The sequence below is a fragment of the Equus quagga genome, chromosome 12, assembly GCF_021613505.1.
Source record: "Equus quagga isolate Etosha38 chromosome 12, UCLA_HA_Equagga_1.0, whole genome shotgun sequence".
Classification (NCBI taxonomy): domain Eukaryota; kingdom Metazoa; phylum Chordata; class Mammalia; order Perissodactyla; family Equidae; genus Equus; species Equus quagga.
The window spans coordinates 32680529-32704670 of NC_060278.1; the positions used below are offsets into that span (position 1 = coordinate 32680529).

A 24142-nucleotide genomic window follows, 5' to 3' on the forward strand; every position below is an offset into this window, starting at 1 on the left:
TATAAAACATTGTAGATGATCAGGTTGAACACGCAAAGATTTTAGGTCTGGATTTTAACTTTCTCAATTATAGTAAGGAAAGTCAGACCCGTTTACTCTTCTGTTCAAGAAGCAGTCACTCCCTCTCAGGAATGTACTTGGCCCTAGCTTTGCTAAGCTTACCTGGACATCTTTTGAACCCCGTTTTTCATTATTCCTAAATCATTCTATGAATGAGATCAATGATTAGGCAGATAAAAGAACAATGGACTAGCACAAAAGAACACGGGCTCAAGTCCTAGTTCTCTTCTAGCAGTATGATTTTCAGCAGATTTTAACTTTGTTTTTTTTCCATCTGAAAAATGGAGACAATGCCACATGCACTTATGCATCTCACAGCAGCGTGGTCACGTGGTTCAAACCTTGATGGCACTTTGAAACTTTTAAGATACCATACAAATTCAGTTAACGAGGAATACACACACCTTTGTCAAAGAAGGGAGCAAACCCAAGACTGGGATCCCACCCGCAGCAATACCTAACCACCGAAACCCTCAGCAGGAGCTCCCTGCTTTCTGGGATTATTTAGTAGGTGCAGCCTTTCAAGTAAAATGGAGCTTAAACAGCAGATATTTATAAGCAACATTTAATATGCCACACTGGACCTAGATGCAGCTAACATGGAATATGAAAAAGGACAGTAAACACCAGACTGACAAGTTTAAGTAAACGAGACTTTTCTTCTCTTAGCTAAAGCTGGTATGTAGTCTGCAGGGGTAACTGAGTAAACTGCAGTTACATATCCTGAGAGGTCACAAAGACTGCCTAGCCAAAGCAAATAAAGGCATTTCTGCCAGAGGGTGAGTTTATGATTCAAACCAATATGTTATTACAACTCTGATGAAATCGGCAACATGACCCTCTTACGCAGACCATCACTGCTTACAACTTGATCAGGAGTAGATGATCTTGCACCAAGTGGGAATTAGAACAAAGAAAAAAGATGTTGAAAACAGAGCTGCTTGGTTTGAGTGGTTCCTGTCACCTTTATCATAATAAAGGGTAATAAAGAATAAAAAGGGCTGAGTTAATGACAAATGCCATCATTCTTGAGCAAAAATCTAAATGTAATCAAGGGCAGGAGTTGCTGTGATATTTTAAAACTGCATAACTATACACTTGCAGGTCTACAAAAACAAATCTATTTCTGAAATTCCTCAGGAAACTGGTATTTCATGTTTGACATTCTCCGGCACCAACCTTTTTCCAACCAAAATGATTGTTTTTACCAGACTATTTTTCAAAATGCAAGGTTTCTTAGGAACACCAATATACATTACAGCAAAACTGTCATGGTATAATAAACTCAAAAGGAAAAAATTTTTTAAGATATAGTATTTATTAAAAAAGATAACTAAATGAACCTGCATTCATGTACTTTGAGTACTTTCTCCCCAAATACATTCTACTTTGGGCATTTTCCCAAAATACAGTATAAACAAATATGGGGTGATTTTCTTCTACTTTCTGCAATAACATATGGAAGTGGTTAAAAAAAAGAATGAGCTATAGTTACGATTTTGTAACTCCTTTAAAGGACAAAAACCTTCAGAAAGTATATTTAGACTGTGTGTACACGTACCTCTGCCATATACTTCAATTCCTGAATGAAAAACTCCAATTCCAATGGATGAGGTGTATTCGTTCATCCAGTACTGAGAAGAGAAGAAAAGATTCAGAAGATCCGTCCACTGACAACGCAGCTGCACACTACAGGAGCTGCTACTCCCCAAAGCCTTCACTGAATGTTGAGGCCTTTCTAACGCCACTTCTGGGTTTTCCTGACAGTTCTGAAACCCCTATGACAACGATACATTTGGTCTTATCTCTGTGCCTTTGTTTGTGCCGCATCCCACATGAAGTGCCCTCCTGGATCAAATCGAATGTCTCAATTTGGGTACAAGCACACTATCTAAGATTTAGAGCATACCCATAAAATGTAAACCTGATCAGATTGGAAAAAAACTGATACAGAAGCTCCCTTGTTAGTGACTAAAAAAAAAAAAAAAAATCATATAACGTCTGCTTTCATATCTATTTTTCTTCCATTTTATGCTTTCCTTTCCTTCTCTGGTGTGCTCCCTGAAGACAGGGATATTTTATTCTTTTTCAAAAAACACTTATGGCATGCGTGTCCTGATTCAGCTCCAAGTTTGATAATGACAATAAAGGAATAAATAATATGAGGCACAAAGGTCAGAACAATCTTCTTCCTGTTGGCAGGAAGAAAAATGTCCCAGAAAAGGTAATATCTGAACTAGGTCTTTAGAAACAAATGAGATTTCCCTAGATAGAAAATTTGGGGGGGGTGAGGTAAAGGGAAATGGGAAGAGGGAGGTAACGTGACAGGAAATTATGGTGGATGACCGAGAACCGGGTTAAAAGGGTGACTGGGGAGGGTTACACTTCAAAGAAGGTAAATGAGTTACCAGCTCATTAAACAAACACTGAGGTAACACTTAACAGTGCTCAAACCTATTAGATTTCTCCCAGGTTAGAGGAGAGAGAATTTGTCTTTAATTTTTCTGGGTTTATTCAAGTCTTAACGTTGGCTCTGCACTCCTAGCCAGTTTCTCCCAGACCCGAGAAAACGCACGTTCTCATACACTGCTGGAGGAAGAATACATGAGTAAGTTGTTGGGCTTTTTCCTAAACTGTACATGGAGGAAAAACCGAGCAATAACAAAAAAGAAAACTCTGAAAAAGAACAAGGGACTTTCTCACCTAGACATAAAAAATATTCATTACAACGTTATGTATGGTACTGCTGCAGGAAGAGATCCTTGTGTATACAAGAAATTGGTATATGATAAAGGTGGTGTTTAAAATTAATGGTAAAGGATAAATTATTAAAAACGTGTTGACAAAACTGACTGCATAAAAATACATTTCACATATCAAAAATTCTAGTGTGTCTAAAAATAATACACTAGAAAAAATTTAATTAGATTGAAAAAAATCTTAGATGAGAAAAGCCAACCTAAGTAAAGCAATACCTAGAACTGGTGAAGGAGAACAGACACTCAACAGAAACATTTACAGTTTCCTACGGTGTGAAACTACATACAGGAGATCAAAAGATAAACCACACATAGGGAGAAGAAACTTGTAACACACGTAACCAAGATTAATACAAGAATACAAGTCTCCCTCTCTAGCTGATTTTATCTCGTTCCTGATTTTGGACAGGCGGAATTTGAATGGCAAGTGAAGAAAGCGAGGAATACCTTTTTTCCTGAATTTGAATTTGGATGGAGAGTAGTGACAGCGCATATAGGAGATTCCTCAAAACATTTATCTAAATCTACTTAATTTTAGAGTTTGGGCAGTAAAAGTTCAGACAGCAAGGGGTACTGCATATAAAAGCTCCATTAAAAAAAATACCCGCCAGACAAGTGAGTGATCATAGAAAAAATTAGTAGCCAACAAACATGAAAAAACAATCTTACTGGTAAAAAGAAAAATACTAATTAAGACAATAAATTACTATTCTTTTTTTAATCTATCACATTGGCAAATGTAAAAAATACTGCTAATTCTTGGTGTCGGCAAGGGTGTGAAGACAACACTGCAGAAGTGTAAATCAACGACAGTTAATAATTCCACCTCCTGGAATCTATGCTACAGAAATACTTGAACATTTGCAAAGACGTCCCAGGATATTAACCATAGTCCATAAAACTGAAAGCAATCTAAATATCAGTAGGGGAATGGTTAAATAAATTACGGTGCATCCAAATCATGAACTATCATATAGGTATCAAAAATAATGAAGTAACTCAATAAATGTGGACATAAAAAGATATCCAAGGCCAAGTCATATATATTATCTGTAGCATGATATTTTTGTAAAATAAGTATGTCCTGTGTATGTTAACATGCTAAATATGGAAAAATAAAATAAACCACTACCGACTACAACTACAGGTGTGAAGTGTAGAGATCAAACTGCTAACAGTTTGGGGGAGGGGAGTAGATATGGTTGGGTTGGAAGTGGAGTATAAAGGGACACTTTCACTTTTAACTCCATATATTTCAGGATTATTTTTCTAAATTTTATGAAGAATTTGTCTTACTACTTTTATAATTAGAAAAATATTATTTTAAAGTAAAATACTATCCTCTCTTAGCTTAACAGGTTTCATTCGAACCTTTACACTACCATAAGAGAACAGGTTGTATATATACAAAACATCATAAGTACAGAATTATTAAGTGCAGCATTATTTGTGTTAGCAAAACACTGGTAACAACTTAAAATGTGCACCTACAGGGTACTGGTTGAATAAGCTATAATATATTCACACAATACTTGGAATACTCTGCAACCATAAAGAACGGGGGATGCTCCTGAGGAACTGACAGGGAGTAATTTTCAGGGTACACTTGCTAGGGGAAAAAAAGCAAGGTGCAAAATAAAATATATGTAGTACATTATGTATATACTTTTGTATGAGAATATCTATATTTATCTCTATCTACATCTTAAATCAGAGCCAACAAACAATGTGTGCAGGCCAAATTTGACCCATCTCCTATGGCAGCCAATGTAACATAGTCATATCCATTTGTTTTACAAATAGTCTACAGCTGCTTTCATGCTACAATGGTAGAGCTGAGTAGTGTAACAGACACAAAATATTTATTATCTCACTCATTACAGAAAAAGTCTGTGTAGGACCCCTGGTCTTAGGCAAATGTCTATTTACATATTTTGCAAAAAAGAAACAGAAGAAGAACAAATCAGGATTGCTGGGAAGATGGTGGTGTAGGATGACTCTGAACTCACCTCCTCCCATGGACACAACCAATCTACAACTACCCTCGGAACAATGACTCCTGAGAGAGAACTGGAAACTGGATAAAAGGAACCCCTACAACAAGGAATGGTACTGACTGAGGTGGAAGAGGCAGAAATTCCTTCCTAGAGAGAAAAGGCTCATTCTAGCCACAGTGCTTCATGGCCGGCTGGGAGCAATCTTAAGGTATGAAGCCTTCCTTGGAGAAGTGGTGGATCTGAGTGGGGGAGTTATGCCACAATAAGCAACTTTTGGATTCAGCACAACCGAGACAGGGGTCATAATATCTGACTCTGCCGACTATTAACTACAACAGGGAATACCTCCAGAAAAAGCTATTGAACATAAGAAAGAAAAGCCTGCTCTTAAAGGGCCCAGGCACCAATTTACCCATATTGGAAAGCAATCTAAAATCACCAAAAAGAGAGGCACATAGTTCTTTGTGAAAAGAGACTCACTTGACAGGCTCTGGGCGCATCTTGCTGAAGCAAGAAGCTGCTGGAACCACCTCCCCAGGACTGGGACATTGGTGGCAACCATTGTTGTGACCTGGTACAGGCCAAGCATGCTGACAGACCCTGGTGGATGCCACTGGAATTCCTCCCGTGGCCTGTGAGCACAGGGATCTGCCCCACCCACTAGAGCACTGATTTAATCCAGCTCAGCCAGGTCAGGCAGCCTATCTCAGAGACTGGCCCCAGCCAAGAGTAAGCCCTCGGGCAACTTGTGGGCCAGCATAGGCGAGGTGTCTGGGACCTCTAAAGTGCGGCAAGTGTGTCCACTTCTGCGGGGCAGGGCATGTGCACGAGGGGTGGGCCTGTGTTGGTGGAGTGTGTGGGGCCTCTGCAGCGGGGTGAGTGGGTCCACTTGAGCGGGTTGAGACGCGTGCAGAGGGCAGGACTGTGTTGATGGGGTGTGTGGGCCTGTGGGCAGTGGGGCTTGTCAGCTGCAGCAGACTTGCACTTCTCAAACAGCCACATAGGGGATCGGCCCCACTTTCCAATGCCTGAAACAACTGGGTGCTCCCATGGCTGGGGCTGGCCCCACCCAGCTGCACTACCAAGAGAGCTGAGAAGAACCCTGCCGGCCAGAGGCTGACAACAAGTGTAAGCCCCTGAGCATAGCAACAAGCCATGCTGGGGGCCTACTCATTTAACAGAAAAACTGCAGCAGGAATATGCTATTAGACCTTGCAGCCAACTGTGCTGGGGCTCACCACATCCGATAAAGTCAATGAAGAGATCATAGCAACCACATGCAACTGAGCATTACAACCAACCAGCCAGGGGGGCAGTCTGGCCTCCCCAGGCACCTGTAGCAATAGAAACTCTGCCACAACAGAAGGACACATGTAGCCCACACAGGGGACACTCCTGGAACATTTGGAACTGGTGATGAGAGGGAGGCACAGTGCTGGGCCTCATAAGGCATCTCTTACACAAGGCCACCTCTCCAAGACTGGGAGATATAGCTGATCTACCTAATACATAGAGATGAGCACAGAGAAAGAGGCAAAATGAGGAGACAAAGGAACATGTTCCAAATAACGGAACAGGACAAACTCCAGAAAAAGAACTAAATAAAGAGATAATCTATCTGATAAAGAGCACAAACAGTCATAAGGCTGCTCACTGACCTTGGGAGAAAAATGGATGAATACAGTGAGAACATCAACAAAGAATTGGGAAATATAAAAAAGAACCAATCAGGAGCCGGCCTCATGGCTGAGTGGTTAGGTTCGTGTGCTCTGCTTCGGTGGCCCAGGGTTTACCCAGTTTGGATCCTGCGCGCAGAAATGGCACTGCTCATCAGGCCATGCTGAGGCGGCATCCCACATGCCACAACTAGAAGGACACACAACTAAAATATACAACTATGTACTAGGGGGCTTTGGGGAAAAAGGAAAAAAAAAGAAGATAGGCAACAGATGTTAGCTCAGGTGCCAATCTTTTACATAAACAAATAAATAAGTAACAAATAAATAAAAAAGAACCAATCAGAACTAAAGCACACAATAATGGAAATGAAAAATTCACTAGAGGGACTCGATAGCAGAGCAGATGGTACAGAAGAACGGATCAGTGAGCTGGATGGAAGACTAGAGGAAATCACCCAAGTGAACAGATAGAAGAAATAAAAAGAACGAGGACATTCTAAGGGACCTCTGGGACAACATCAAGTGCACTAACATCCATATTATAGGTGTCCCTGAAGGAGAAGAGAGAGACAAAGGGGCAGAGACTCTATTTGAGGAAGTAAGGGCTGAAAACTTTCCTAATTTAAGGAAGAAAACAGACATCCAAGTACAGGAAGCACAGAGAGCACCAAAGAAGATGCAACTAAAGAGGCCCACACCAAGACACGTTATAATTAAAATGTCAAGAATCAAAGATAGGGGCTAGCCCAGTGGCCGAGTGGTCAGATTCGTGCACTATGCATCAGCGGCCGAGGCTTTTGCTGGTTTGGATCCTGGGGATGGACATGGCATTGCTCATCAAGCCAGGGTGAGGTGGCATCCCGAATAGCACAACCAGAGGCACACATAACTAGAACATACAATTATGTACTGGGAGCTGTTGGAAAAAAGAAAAAAGAAAAAGGATCAAAGATAAAGAGAGAATCCTAAAAGCTGCAAGAGAAAGGCAACAAGTTACATACAAAGGAAACCCCATAAGGCTATCAGCTGACTTGTCAGCAGAAACCATACAGGCTAGAAGAGAGTGGTACAATATATTTAAAGTGCTGAAAGGAAAAAACCTATAGCCAAGAATATCATTCAGAATGGAAGAAGAGATAAAAGCATTTTCCAGACAAACAAAAACTACAGGAGTTTATCACCAAGAAACCAGCTTTACAAGAAAAGCTAAAGGGACTTACTTAAGTGGAAAAGAAAAGACCACAAATACGAATAAGAAAATTACCCAAAACAAACCTTTGGGGGGGCAGCCTGGTGGCATAATGGTTAAACCTGTGTGCTCTGCTTTGGTGGTCTGGGGCTCGCAGGTTCAGATTCTGGGCATGGACCTACACACCACTCATCAAGCCATGCTGTGGCCGTGTCCCACATACAAAATAGAGTAAGACTGGCACAGATGTTAGCTCAGGGCCAATCTTCATCCCCCTCGCCCCGTGAAAAAAACCAATAAAATCAATGGTAAAGGCAAACATACAGTAAAGCTAGCAGGTCACCTACAAAGCTAGTATGAAGGTCAAAGGGAAAAAAAAGCACTAAAATTATCTATCTTCAGGATAAGAGGGTAATGGATACACACACACAAGAAAGAGGTTAAATATAATATCAAATATGTAAAATCTGGGAGAGAAGAAGTAAAAGAGTAGAGCTCTAAGCAAAAGATCAAACTTAAGAGACCATCAACTTAACAGAGATTGCTATAAATGTAGGTTATCATACATGAACCTCATAGTAATCATAAACCAGAAACCTATATTAAAGGCACAAAAAATTAAGAGAAAGGAACCCAAACGTAATACTAAAGAAAGTCATCAAACCAAAAGGGAAGAGAGCAAGAGAAGAAGAAAGGAACAGAGAACTACTAAAACACTCCAGGAAAAGGGTAAAAAAACAGCAACAAGCACATACTTATCAATGGCAATGAAAAGAAAGCTGGGGTAGCAATACTTATATCAGACAAAACAGACTTTAAAACAAAAACTGCAGGGGCTGGCCCCGTGGCCGAGTGGTTAAGTTCGCGCGCTCCGCTGCAGGCGGCCCAGTGCTTCGTTGGTTCGAATCCTGGGCGCGGACATGGCACTGCTCGTCAAACCACGCTGAGGCAGCGTCCCACATGCCACAACTAGAAGGACCCATAACGGAGAATATACAACTATGTACCGGGAGGCTTTGGGGAGAAAAAGGAAAAAAATAAAATCTTAAAAAAACAAAAACAAACAAAAAAAAAAAACAAAAAAAAAAACAAAAACTGCAACAAGAGACAAAGAACGGCACTACATGATGAAAGGAGCAATCCAACAAGAGAACATAACACTTCTAACTATCTATGCATCCAACATAGAAGCACCTAAATACATAAAGCAATTATTAACAAACATAAAAGCAGAAATAGACAGTAACACAATAATAGTAGGGGACTTTAATATTCCACTTACACCAATGCATAGATCATCCAAACAGAAGCTCAAGAAGGAAACAATGGCCTTAAATGACGCATTAGACCAGATGGACTTACTAGATATATACAGAACATTCTATACAGAAACTGCAGAATACACATTCTTTTTGAATGCACAAGGAACATTCTCCAGGATAAGTGACATACTAGGCTAAAAACAAGTCTCAAGAAATTTAAGAAGACTGAAATAATACCAAGCATCTTTTCTGATCACAATGGTATGAAACTAGAAATCAACTACAGGAAGAAAACTGGAAAAGCCACAATTATGTGGAGATTAAACAAAATGCCACTGAACAACGATTGGGTCAAGGAAGAAATCAAGGAGAAATCAAGAAACACCAGGAGAGAAATGAAAATGCGACAGGCCAATATTTATGGGATTCAGCAAAAGCGGTTCTAAGACGGAAGTTGATAGAAATACAAGCCTACCTCAACAAAGAAGAAAAATCTCAAGTAATCTTAACAGTGCACCTAAAGGAACTGGAAAAAGAAGAACACAGGATGAAATCAGCAGAAGGAAGGAAATAACAAAAATAAGAGCAAAAATAAACGAAATAGAAACTAAAATAGAAAAAAAAATCAATGAAACCAAGAGCTGGTTCCTTCAAAAGATAAACACAATTGACAAACCTTTAGCTAGACTCACCAAGAAAAAAAAGAGAAGGCTCAAATAAATAAAATCAGAAATGAAAGAGCAAAAATTACAATGGACACCTCAGAAATACAAAAGGTTATAATACTATGAAAAGCTATATGCCAAGAAATTAAATAATCTTGAAGATGGATAAATTCTTAGAATCATACAACCTTCCAAAACTGAATCAAGAAGAAATAGAGAATTTGAATACATCAATTACCCATAAGGAGATTGAAAGGTAATCAAAAACCTCCCTCAAAAAAATAAAAGCCCAGGACTAGATGGCTTCCCTGGTGAATTCTTCCATTCAAAGACTTAGTACCTATCCTTCTCAAACTACTCCAAAAGACTGAAGAGGAGGGGACACTTTCTAACTCAGTCTACAAGACCAACATTACCCTGATACCAAAACGAGACAAGGACAATACAAAAAAAGAACATTAAAGGCCAATGTCACTGATGAACACTGACACAAAAATCCTGAACAAAATACTAGGAAATTGAATACGATACATTAAAACGATCATACACCATGATCAAGTGGGATTTATTCTGCTGGGATAGTTCAAAATGCACAAATCAATCAATGTGATAAACCACATTACAAAATGAAGAGTAAAAATTACATAATCACCTCAACAGATACAGAGAAAGCATTTGGCAAGACACAGCATCCATTTACGATAAAAAAACTCTGAACAAAATGGGTGTAGAAGGAAAGTACCTCAACATAACAAAGGCTATATATGACAAACCCACAGCTAATATACTCAACAGAGGAAAACTGAAAGCTATCCCTCTAAGAACAGGAACCAGACAAGGATGCCCACTTTCACCATTCTTATATAACACAGTATTGGAAGTCCTAGCCAGAGCAATCAGGGAAGAAAAAGAAATGAAAGGGATCCAAGAGGCTGGCCTGGTAGCACAGTGGTTAGGTTTGTGTGCTCTGCTTCGGAGGCCTGGGGTTCATCAATTTGCATGCTGGGCGTGGACCTACTCACCACGTATCAAGCCATGCTGTAGCAGGTGTCCCATACATAAAGTAGAGGAAGATGGGCACAGATGTTAGCTCAGGGCTAATCTTCCTCAAAAAAAAAAAAAAAAAGGATTCAAATCAGAAAGGAAAAAGTGAAACTGTCACTATTTGCAGATCACAAGATTTTAGACATAAAAAACATTAAAGAATCCACCAAAGAGCTTTTAGAAATAATAAATGAATATAGTAAAGTTGCAGGATACAAAGTCAACATACAAAAACCAGTTGCATTTCTATACACTACCAACAAAGTAGCAGAAAGAGAAATTAAGAATACAATCCCACTTATAATTACAACAAAATGAATAAAATACCTAGGAATAAATTTAACCAAAGAGGTGAAAGATCTGCACACTTAAAACTACAAAACATTGTTGAAAAAAACTGAAGAAGACACAAAGAAATGCAAAGATATTCTGTGTTCTTGGATTGGAAGAACATAGTCAAAATGTCCATGCTTCCTAAAGCAATCTACAGATTCAATACAATCCCTATCAAAGTCCTAATGACAGTTTTCACAGAAATAGAACAAACAATCCTAAAATTCATATGGAACAACAAAAGACTCCGAATAGCCAGAGCAATCCTGAGAAAAAAGAACAAAGCTGGAGATATCACATTCCCTGATTTCAAAATATACTACAAAGCTATAGTAATCAAAACAGCACGGTATTGGTACAAAAACAGATACACAGATCAATGGAACAGAATCGAGAGCCCAGAAATAAACCCACACATCTATGGACAGCTAATTTTGGACAACGGTCAAAGGAAAATCTCTTTAATAAATGGTGTTGGGAAAACTGGACAGCTACAAGCAAAAAAATGAAAGTAGACCATTATCTTACACCATACATAAAAATTAACTCAAAATGGATTAAACACCTGAATGTAAGACCCAAAACAATGAAAGTTACAGAAGAAAACATAGGCAGTACACTTGAATACAATGTCTGACCAGGCAAGGGAAACAACAGAAAAAATAAACAAATGGTACTACATCAAACTAAAAAGCTTCTGCACAGCAAAGGAAACCATCTACAAAACAAAAAGACAACCTAACAATTGGGACAAGTTATCTACAAACCATATATCTGATAAGGAGTTAATATCCATAATATATAAAGAACTCATACATCTCAACAACAAAAATACCAACAACCCCATTAAAAAATGGACAAAATATGTGTACATTTTTCCAAAGAAGATATATAGATGGCCAACAGGCACATGAAAAGATGTTCAACATCACTAATCCTTAGAGAAATGCAATCAAAACTACACTGAGATATTATTACCTCACTCCCGTCAGAATGGCTATAATTAACAATACAAGAAGTATGGGAGAGGATGAGGAGAAAAGGGAACCCTCATACGCTGCTGGTGGAGTGCAAACTGGTGCAGCCACTACAGAAAAGAGTACGGAGATTCCTCAAAAAATTAAAAATAGAACTACGATATGATCCAGTTAATCCACTGCTGGGTATTTATCTAAAGAACGTGAAAACAGGAATGCCTAAAGATAAGTTATTTGTGGCACCCCTATGTTCACTGCATCATTACTCAGAATAGCCAAGACTTAGCAGCAACCTAAGTGCTCATCAAGGGACAAATGGATAAAGAAGACATGGTATATACACAATGGAATACTACTCAGCCATGAAAAAGATGAAATCTTGCCATTTATGACAACATGGACAGACCTTGAGAGTATTGCACTAAGCAAAATAAGTCAGAGGCAGAAAGTCAAATACCATATGATCTCACTCATAAATAGAAGATAAAAACAACAAACACACACTTAGATACAGAGATTAGATTGGCGATTACCAGAGGGGAAATGGGGAGGGAGGTGAACAAAAGGGGTGACTGGGCACATGTGTGTAGTGATGGATTGCAATTAGTCTTTGGGTGGTGAACATGATGTAATCTACACAGAAATCAAAATATAATTATGCACACCTGAAGCTTATAATGTCACAAACCAATGTTATCTCAATAAAAATAATAAAACAGAAAAAGAATCAGAAACTCATGATAAGAATCGTGATGTGTGGGAGATAGGTAAAAGGGAAAAAGGAGACTTCCCAACAATATCTTTAGTTTTCACATTTGAACCATGTAAATGTTTCATACATTCAAAATTAAATTTTTTAAAAAACAGCATGCTTTAAAACTGAATTCAAACAAAAAGAAATGAACCTAGTTGTGTAGCAAATTGATAACTACAGGGAAAAAAAAAGATTTAAGTAACTTTTGAACAAAGTACTCTGCCTAAATATCCTTAACGGGATATATTCTAAGGACAAAAAGAAGTGCAAAGAAATCCTGAACTTAGATTTGTTGTTCACAGTGGTACTAGTAATTCTAAAACTATTTTGTATGTACTGTAGGATAGAGCAAATGAGTAAACATACGGATACTGGTGGGAATCGAAGCTGTCAATGTAGGTGAAGGGAGATACAAATACGCAGGAGGGAAAGGAGAAACCCTGTGGTGTCCGATTTTAACTAGAGGCGCCATCTGTACAAACTCATGATTTAAAAAATACGTACGTATCACCTAGCTCTGCCCAGTTAAGTAGAAGCAATAAACGTACCATCCAGATCTTGGTTTCTCTACTGAAAGGAACCAGGACTCCTTGGAGAAACAGTCGATTCCAACTTGGGGCAGAAAAAGTGCAAGGTAAGAAGTGGTCAAAGAATGACGGAGAGACAAAAGTGAAATAGAAATTGGCTTAAAGGGACTTCTATTGGTCAACTTTGGGAAAATCTGAACATTAAAAAGAGTAATGATAATAATAGACTATAACATACTTAATAAAAAGATAATCTCCAAGTACGCAGTAATAGAAAAAAAGTGAAAGAACGGAAAGCTCTTCTTTACAGGAGATAGATGATAGATGTAGATTTATGGGCAGAACTAGGTAATCACTATTTTGCAGCCCCCAGGTGATTCAGGCAAGGATCATGGACGCTAAAACCACTGCAAGAAGGCTGTTGGAGAACATTCACATGGTCTCAAAATATCAACCCCACATTTTCCCAAATTATAAGGAGAAAAAGATACCTTTACAATGGAAGAACATGACTGAATATCATCTTATCTAAGTGATTAAAGTGAGTACTGTCAATAGTTGGACAAACTGAGGTCATGTGCCTCCTGATGTGACGAAACAGGCCGTAACCCTTCCCTTCTCAGCGTTCTTGTCAAACACTGTATGCTAAACAGATACAACCATAAGGAAACACCAGCTAAGTCTGCATTGTGGGACATTCTGTAAGGAAAGTGGCTTGGTCTTTTAAAACAATAATGACATGAAAGTCAAAAGAAACGTGGCTCTTCTTTAAAGAAGACTAAAAAGACATGACAACTAAATGCACTGAAGGAACCTTGACTGAATCCTACATTAAGAAAAAAAAGCCAAAAAGGACATTATTGGGACAATTGGGGAAAATATTAATACAGACTACACATTAGATATTATTCTATCAATTGAAAATACCTTGGGTGTGATACTAGTACTGTGGTTGGGTAGAGAATGTGTTCTTAGGAAATACACGTTGAAGTAATTTAGAGATGAAATGTTATGAAGTTTGTGACTTACTTTTCATGTGAGAGAGAGAGAGAAAATGAGAGAGTGAGTGTTGCGTGGGAGAGGGTAAGAGAAAGCAAGTATGATTAAAAAACTGGTGAATCTAGCTGAAGAGTATGTGGATTGCACTCTTCTTTCAGCTTTTTTTGAAAATTTAAACATTTTCAAAATAAAAAGTTGGGAACTAAAGAGAATGATGTCCTTGCCTCCTTATGACAGAAGAGATGCCTTTCCAAGTTTCTTGCTATCCTCCTTTCTTCCCCTTTTCACAGAAAGAGAATGGAAAATACTACGAGGTGATCATGACAGTCTGCATAAAAATGCTGCTGGTGAGGGTTGACCCCATGGCGGAATGGTTAAGTTTGCAGGTTCTGCTTCGGTGGTCCAGGGTTTTGCCGGTTCGAATCCTGGGCGCAGACCCAGTACCCTCATCAAGCCATGCTGAGGCAGCATCCCACATAGCAGAACCAGAAGAACCTACAACTAGAATATACAACTATGTACTGGGGCTTTTGGGGAGAAGAAGGAAAAAAAAAATTCAGCCAGTCTTTCTCCAAACAGTGGTTTCCTCGGCAGCCAACTTCTAGGACTTAATTGCCTTTTCCAATTGAGAAATCCCATTGCTTATACTGTTTGCAACCAATAATTTGGTCTGTATATTGCTGATGTCCTTAACACCACCAACAGGCTTTTGTTCTGGATGCAGACAGCTCTATTTTAAAGTGACCTGTTCTCTTCTCACAGTGTGACCTTCTCTTTCCAAATATAGAATATTTTCCAAAAAGAGATATATACATAATGATTTGTCTGCAATAATCAAAAGGTTTTCAACTCTTAGAAAATTGAACATTTATTTCCATGTAATGTTTAATATGACTTAATTGTAACAACTTATCTTTTTTTTCTTTTGCTGAGGGAGATTTGCCCTGAGCTAACATCTGTGTCAATCTTCCTGTTTTTTAGTATGTAGGCTCCCAGCACAGAATGGCTGCTAACAGAGCAGTGCAGGTCCACGCCCACAAACCAAACCTGGGCTGCTGGAGTGGAACGTGCTAAACTTAACCACTAGGCCACCAGGGCTGGCCCAACAATTTACCTTTTAGTTGAGCAGTAAACAGCCTTCTGAAAGTACTTTTATAATAAATTTGTATAACGGGAATCCAAATGTTTTATTAAGAGATGAGAAAGATTTTCACACACAAAAAAATTATACACAAACAGTGACTTTTGGCCAAACGGTTAAGACAGGGTTAGACTGGGAATGCACCTGTCAGAGTGGGGATCCTGAACTCAGAAATCTCTTATCCTCTGTGCTTTCACAAATGAAAATAATCTCTTCCATGCTTAGAACTCCTGTATGGTACCTGGGTTCACACTATACCACTTTAGTCTGAAATTTCCCTGCATTCAAGACTTTATTTTCTAAAAAATAAAAGGGTATGTTTGGACACATTTTATAAATTGAAAAATCCATAAAATGAGAGAAACTTAGAGAAATGTACCATCGCAAATTTCGTCAGTCCTTTGGAGTCACTATAATGAGATCTGGTCTACGTAAGGTTTCTAAAGAATTGCTGAGCCACTACAATGAAAAATGAATACCTGATAGCTTTGCAAGCAGTAGTGTTACCCCCATTCTCAGATGGAAAGTTGGACAGCCGGGTCAAGTATTTCTGCTCCAGGTCATAGGAAGCCGTTAAGTTGCTAGGAAAAGGACTTCTTAACCTAGAGATAGTCCTTTTGACAGTATTACCTGTAGCTCCTAACATTATTATTTTTCCCCCCAGGAAGGAATTAGTGTTGATATCGTTTATTCACTGTTAGCAATAACAATGAGGAACTCAGCAGTTCTTTGCTTTTCATATTTCTTTGTATTTTCTATTTCTAGAAAGGCTCCCAAACTTAAGAGTTCATTTCTTTGTAAGATTCAAGCAACTATTTACTGGTTAGAAATCTATGAATACACACGTGTATTGACCTTATAGAAATAAGAGAGATTATAAGGAATACTATGAACAACTGTATACCGACAAGTTAGATAACTAAGATGAAATGGACAAATATCTGGAAAGACACAAACTACTCACACCCACTCAAGAATAAACAGAAAATCTGAACAGATCTGTAATGAATGAGAATGAAATAAAAGAGAATGAATTAGTAATTTAAAAACTACCCACAAAGAAAAGCCTATGACCAGACAATTTTGCTGAATCCTACCAAATATTTAAATAAGAATCTATACCAATTCTTCACAAACTGCTCCAAAAGACAGAAGAAAAGGAAACACTTCCCAGCTCATTCTATGAGGCCAGCACTAACTTGACACATACACACAAAAACATAACAAGAAAACTACACATCAATTATCTCTTACGAATACAGACTCAAAAATACTTAACAAAATACTAGCAAACTGAATCCAGCAACATATAAAAAAGATTATACACCATGATCCAATGGGATTTATCCCAGGAATGGAAGGTGGGCTTAATATCCAAAAAATCAATTAATGTAATATACCATATCAATAAAATAAAGGACAAAAACTACATGGTCATCTCACCACAAGGAGAAAACATCTGACAAAACCCAACAGCCTTTCTTGACATAAACACTCAACAAACGAGGACTAGAAGGAAACTTCTCCCTTTAAGGGCATCTATGAAAAATCCACAACTAACATTATACTTAATGATGAAAGGCTTAATGCTTTCCCTTTAAGATCAGGAACAAGACAAGGATGCCTCTCTTGCCTCTTTTACGAAAACACTGTCCTGGAGATCGTAGCCAGGCAATCAAAGAAGAAAAAGAAAGAAAAGGCACCTAGATTGGAAAACAAGAAGTAAAATTATCTCTACTTGCAGATGACATGATCTCACATAAAGCAAAGCATAAGGAAGCCACACAAACACTGTTAACACGAATAAAGAAGTTCAGCCAGGTTCCAGGGTAATAAGATTAATATACAAAAATCAGTTGTGTTTCTATATACTAACCAGGAACAACACAAAAATAAAATTTAAAAAATTGCATTTACAGTTGCATTAAAGAAGTATTTAGGGATAAATTTAACAAAAGAACTACATGACTTATATCTGAAAATTATAAGACATTATTGAAAGAAATTAAAGACAACCTAACTAAAGGGAAATAGAGTTCATGCTCACAGATTAGAAAACTTAATATTGTTAAGATGGCAATACTCCACAAATTGACAAGCTGCTGCTAAAAATTCAAAGGACCCATAACAGCCAAAACAATCTTGAAAAAGTTGGAAGACTAACACTTCTTGATTTCAAAACTTAGTACAGAGCTGCAGTAATCAAGACAGTGTGTTAATGGAATAAAGACAAACACACAGACCAATGCAAGAGAACTCAGTTCAGAATTAAACCCTTACATTTATGACCAACAGATCTTTGATGAGGGTGTCAAGACAATTCAGTGGGGGAAAGAAATAGTCATTTCAAGAAATGGAACTGGACAACTGGACACCCACATATAAATGAATCAAACTGGACTCCTACCTCACACCATATACAAAAATTAACTCAAAATGGATCAAATACCTAAATGTAAGAGGTAAAACTATAGAACTCTTAGAGGAAAACATAAGTATATCTTCATGATCTTAGATTAGCTTTCTTAGATATGACAGCAAAAGCACATGTAACAACAACAAAAAATAGATAAAGCAGACTTCATAAAAATTAAAACCTTTTGTGCTTCAAAGGACACTATCAAGAAAGTGAAAAGGCAAGCCAGAGACTGAGAGAAAACACTAGCAAATCTAAGGGACTTATATCTGGAATACGTAAAGAACTCTTAAAACTCAAGAACTAGACAAATAACAATTGAAAAATGGGCAAAAGATCTAAATAGGCATTTCTCCAGAGAAGACAGACAAATCAGAACCATTGTTAGATACCATGTCACCTCTACTCAGAAAACTATAAAAAGACAGATGATAACAAGTGTTGACAAGAATATGAGAAATTGGAATTCCCATACACTGCTGATGGGAATTTAAAATGGTAAGATAGCTTTTGAAGTCTGGCAGTTCCTCAAAATATTAAACCTAGAGTTATTATATGACCCAATTAATTTCACTCCTGGGTATATACCCAAGAGAAATGAAAATAAACAGCCACACAAAAACTTCTAATCAATGTTCATAGCTGCATTACTTACAATAGCCAAAATGTGAAAACCACCTAAACGTCCATCAACTGATGAATGGATCAACCAAGTGTGGTATATCATAAAAAGGAATGAAGTACTGATGCATGCTGCACCATGAATGAGCCTTGGAAGCATTATGCCGACTGAAGGAAGCCAATCACAAAAAATCACGGATTGTTTAATTCCACTTATATGAAATGCCCAGAGAATAGGGAAATCCATACAGACAGAAAGTAGACTAATGAGTGCCTTCTAAGTGGGAGGTTTGCGGGGAAACGGGAAGTGACCACTAACAGGCACAGAGTTTCTTTCTGGGGTGATGAAAATTTTCTAATGTTGATTGTGATGACGGTTGTACAGTTCTGTGAATATACTAAAATCCATTGAATTGTACAGTTTAACAGGTGAACTATATGGTATGTAAACTATATTTCAATAAAAACTGTTTAAAAAATGCTAGGAATGGAAGTAAAAGATCTACTAACTTGTACCAATTGGCAGAAGAGTGTATTTTATGTTGGCAAATCTAAATAAAAATTATTTTACAAATAGCATGAGTCTCCCCAGGATAAATATCCCTTCAAATACAATACATACTTTGTTCCTTAAAAAAAAAAAGGAATTTGGCATTGTAACAAGATTTTCCCTCTGTTAGCAAAATGAGAACCAAGAAATTAACGAAGAAAGTTTTCATTTCCCTGTTCTTTTTATAAGAAATGGTCCAATATAAACTTTACTATGAATGAAATAAAATATACAGACTATGAGTGTGGGGCTCTCAACCAAAAAAAAAAAACAAATTAAGTGAAGAAAAAGTACTATTACCCTAAAATATTTTCTAGTAATAGAAAAGATGGTCCAATTACTTCTTGAACTCTTATCCCCAAGCAAAAACCTTTAAATAGGTTACTTCTCAAATTACAGACTGTATGCCTCATTCCAGACAGTTGCCTTCAAAAACATACACAAAACAGGATACCAACAAGTAACATGATCAAGAGAAAAAACAACTTTAAATACAGATCTTCCTCAACTTACAACGGGGTTATGTCCCAATAAACCCATTGTAAGTTGAAAATATTGTGTTGAAAACGCATTTAATACTAATTTACCAAACATTGTAGCTTAGCCTAGCCTACTTTAAACGTGCTCAGAACACATACATTAGCCTACGGTTGGACAAAACCATCTGACGCAAGCCTATTGTATGATAAAGTGTTGAATATCTCATGTAATTGATTGAATACTGTTCTGAAAGTGGAAACAGAATGGCCGTCAGTGTAGCAGTTGTTTCCTCTCGTGATGGCGTGGCTGAGTGGGAGCTGCGGCTGCCCAGCATCTCAAAAGAGGCTTGGACTGCACACCGCCAGCCCAGGGAAAGATCAATACTCACAATCTCAAGTACGGTTTCTACTGAATGAACGGTACTGCTTTTACAGCATCATAAAGAAGAAAAATCTAAGTCAAACCACTGGAAATCAGGGACTGTCTGTATATGTATTAGGGTCAGCCACCTCTTCATATATTAACAGCAGATAGTACGGAAGAAACTTTTAGAATTTACATTATAAACTAAATTATACGTTTTTGTTTGTTGTGGGTTTTTTCTGAATGGATTCTGAAGAAAACGGTAAATCTTCCATGGAGAGCTGGTCAGGGAGACAGATGCTCTCCAAATGTTTCTGCTCCTGTTGGGGCTTCCTAGCTCTATTATTAGAGAACACACTTGGAAGGCTCAATCTTTAAAAACTGGGCAAGCTGCATGTGGGGGACAGGCATTTGACGCAAGGTCAGCATGCCTTACCGAGTCCTTCCACCTCAAAGTCCTGCCAAGGCCATGCAGACAACACGCACGATGCCCATTTTAAGTGGAGATTTAATGAGACAACTCTAAACAAACAAAAAAGTAATGAAGACTAAGCCTTTCATTGAATAATTTCAGTTGTGAAACTGCCCTACAATAATTGGCTGTGGGTAGTTAATCATGCTGAAGTAACTGCTATCCTCTCATAGTTTAAGATTTTTTAAATTAACAGTAGTGTTTCTCAATGCTTCTCTAACACTGTTTCCATCCTTTATCATTATTTTAAAGAATTATTTACTGCCATCAAACATTTTACATGCATCTCTGGGGCAAAAACCTCCCTACAAGGCTCACCAGAGCTGCTCAGACTCACTGTGTGGAATTCACCGTTCTGCAGAGCAGAGATTTTCTAACAGAACATACATCCTAAATATGCAACATGAAATCACAGCCAAGAATACGTATTCATGAAAAACAAACAAACAAAACAAGCTGCTGAATCAGACATGACTGGATGTTAGCAACATTTCTGTTAATTTTTCTTGGATATGTCTTCACTGATTTTGTTGTCTAAATAGTAGCAGATGCCAAAAGTTTAAAACTACATACTTGGGAAAAATGGATAATTCAGGACAATTCATCCAAAAGCTTAGCTTTTTATGTGAACTGGGAAAGGACCACTTTTATTCCTGGAGCTTGGGCCAGGGTAGGACAAACAGTGTCGAGGAGACTAGTTTACGAACCACTGCTCCAAGAGAACTGCAGAAGCTGGGACGGAGGTACAGCTCAGGACGCGGGGCCAGCCTTCAGGGAAAGTTCCTCCACAGAGGCCATGCCGTGTGAGGGAGCAATGACACAACAGCCAAGGGCAGAGCCACTAAAGGAGGCTGTCTATCCAGGTTTATCCAGTGCTGACAACTACGTACTCCCTCAGGGATTGCATGAGAAATCAGATGTTTTCATTTGATACTTTACAGCTTGATTCTTCTCAAACCCTTCCTAACACACCAAGGGAAAACAGTAAACCAGTCAGACGCTACCACAAAATATTCTCTCAAATCATGAAAAAGCAGCCAAGTTCTCATGACATCTCCACGTCCACCACCTATCTAAACCCTCTAGAATGAGGCCGTCGTTCGGTCAGCTTAGTCCAAGGTGCTCTCTCCTTTAGGGTCAGTGGGAAAGCCCACAATGTTCCTCTGTTCCAGTTTAGACCACAGAGGCATTGCTGCTGTTATATTTGAATTTCACTTCAGAGATTATTACTTGGATAAAAAACATTGGTCCAAGTATCACAAATTACACAATTTGAAGCACTTGAACTATAGTGGAAAAGACACTGGGCTGAGTGTCAGGAGACTGGGGTTCTTTGCCTTGGTTTCTTTGTACATATTTGATAACTTTTTAAGGTACCCAATCTGTTTCAAAAAGTGTTTGATTCCAATTCAGATCCTGGAGCCAGAATGCCTTGGTTCAAATTCTGGCTTCACCTTTTACTAGCTGTGTGACCTGGGGAAAGATAACTATCCTCTCTGTCCTTATTTATAAAAAGGGGATAATAAACAGTATCTACCACAGAGGACTATTGTGAGGACTGAATGAATGAATACATAGAAAGTACTCAGAAGAGCGCTTGCCATGAAGTGTTAGTAGCGGCAAACATGTATACTATTGACAATACATTCGCTCCCTAAGATTTTTGTTCTACATACTGGGAAAGGGCTGTACGCATGTGCGAATGAACAAATGAGCTCTGGGCATCTGTTAATTCTCAGAGGTTTCAAGCATCTCTGGGAGCTGCTGTCCAATTACCAGCAAGAGTGACTCACTAAATTGAACAGCAAACAACGGCAGAGTTAATTCGACTCTGCTTGAAGACGCCTATGAGCAATTGCTTACGGTCTTGACAAGTGCAGATGTGAGGCAAGGTCTCTGCACGTGAGGCAGGGGTTTTATGGGACGCTTCTACATTCATGAGGGACACGAGCAGAGGGCTGCAGAACCACATCTCACTTTGCTGCTAGGACCTGACAGCCTGGTCCTTCCTAAGTCCAGAGAGATGGTACCCACACAGAAGAGGGCCACGGAAGAACCACTGACCCGCGCTTGACCACCTCTGATACAACCAGTGTCACCGAAGTCTAGAATGCTCCTCAAAGCACTCTCAAGTATTAATATACTAAAAGGTACGAGGAAACAATTCATAGAAAGATTACCATCTTAAAAAACATGGGAAGGCAACAAACATATAAATAAGTACGAGTACTTTTGCGCACAGTCTTGCCTCAATGCAAAAATTGGCCTAAATATTTCCATCAACTACTTTTTCTTAAAGGTTTCATTTGATTCCTTTCTCTCCCCAAAGCCCCCAGGTACATAGTTGCATATTTTTAGTTATTGGTCCTTCCTATTGCAGCATGTGGGATGCTGCTTCAGCATGGCTTGATGAGTGGTGTCGTGTCCGCACGCAGGATCCAAACCAGCGAAACCCTGGGCCGCCGCAGTGGAGCGCGCGAACTTAACCACTCGGCCACAGGGCTGGCCTCTCCATGGACTATTTTAAAGTACTGTGCACAGAAGTGAACTGACAGTGCTATATTACAGTCATATATTAAAATGTTAACGTATTCTTCTGATAGAGAACTTTCATTAAACTTCATTTTAGTCAATGATTTGCTTTATCAATTTAATAAAATGTTATGTTTCCTATTTGAAAGCAACAATGATGATAAATGCTATCTCCCTAGTCTGGAACTTCAAACACTTAATATAACCACTTAGGGCCTGGGCCTGACTTCCTTCAAAGGTAGCAGCAAATGATCTGAGTAAGCATAAAGTATGTTTCCCCTAAAAAGCTAGAACCAGTGTTCACGCAGATTAAAGCAAGTGTTTTACTTACTTCCAACAAAAAGGTGCTTAGGGAATAGAGAAAGCATTTCAATAACTGAGTTAAAAATCCCAAACAGGGGCCGGCCTGGTAGCACAGCAGTTAATTTTGTACACTCTGCTTGGGCAGCGGCCTGGGGTTCACAGGTGTGGATCTCTGGTATGGACCTACACACTGCTCATCAAGCCATGCTGTGGTGGCGTCCCACATACAAAAGGGAGGAAGACTGGTACAGATGTGAGCTCAGTGACAATCTTCCTCAAGCAAAAAGACGAAGATTGGCAACAGATGTTAGCTCAGGGCCATACTTCCTCACCAAAAGAAAAAACAAAAAAAAAAACCCCAACAAACAAAAACTTCAAATAAACTGTGAATAGTGAAGACTATGGGACAGTTACTATAGTGCCATTGCATATAAAACTGTTCACACTGTTAAACTACCATATGCTATCTTTTTGCTACCACAGGATTGAGTCCTAAGTAATCTCAGGACAAACACTACTTTATAGCAAATCACATTAAAATGCTATCTATAGGGCTTTAGCATTGGTTAGTCATAAAGCTAAGAGTCAATAAAAACTCACTGAATGAACTGACTGAGGTATTCTAGTATCGTTTAAAGATGAAATTATCAACATTCAGGACGATGTCTGTTAACCTGCTTTATACCATGAGAAAGATGGCAGCCCATATAGATTCTATTCATATTATTTCTAAGAAAACGTCCAGTCTTTTCACTACCAGAGAGTATTATCTAAAATAAAACATCACTCACTTTCTAAGGCTGAAACAAAAAACCTTTATATAACAAAAAGATTTTCATTACGTTATTTATAAATTGCTGATAACATTAGGTATTAAGCTTCAATCTTTGAAAGTAATCTCTCTCGATTATAGAACACCTGCAGTAATTCTCAGTGAACAGTGTTCCACGTTCTGTAAATGTTCTGTCCAGCTTCTTTTCCTCTCTTTGAGACAATGCAGCCAAACATAAACACACGCA

General features: G+C 38.4%; 1 protein-coding gene across 4 annotated transcripts in view; it reads right to left on the bottom strand.

The window, feature by feature from the left end:
• DESI2 (desumoylating isopeptidase 2) overlaps nt 1-24142 on the bottom strand; it is a 55979-nt gene that overhangs the window by 15866 nt on the left and 15971 nt on the right. For 3 of the 4 annotated variants that reach the window (XM_046678890.1, XM_046678892.1, XM_046678891.1), the window contains exon 2: nt 1622-1694. In XM_046678890.1, coding sequence (XP_046534846.1) covers nt 1622-1694 — 73 coding nt within the window. Of the gene's footprint in view, nt 1-1621; nt 1695-10633; nt 10653-24142 lie in introns of those variants that run through there. The other variant, XM_046678893.1, reaches the window with a different exon arrangement.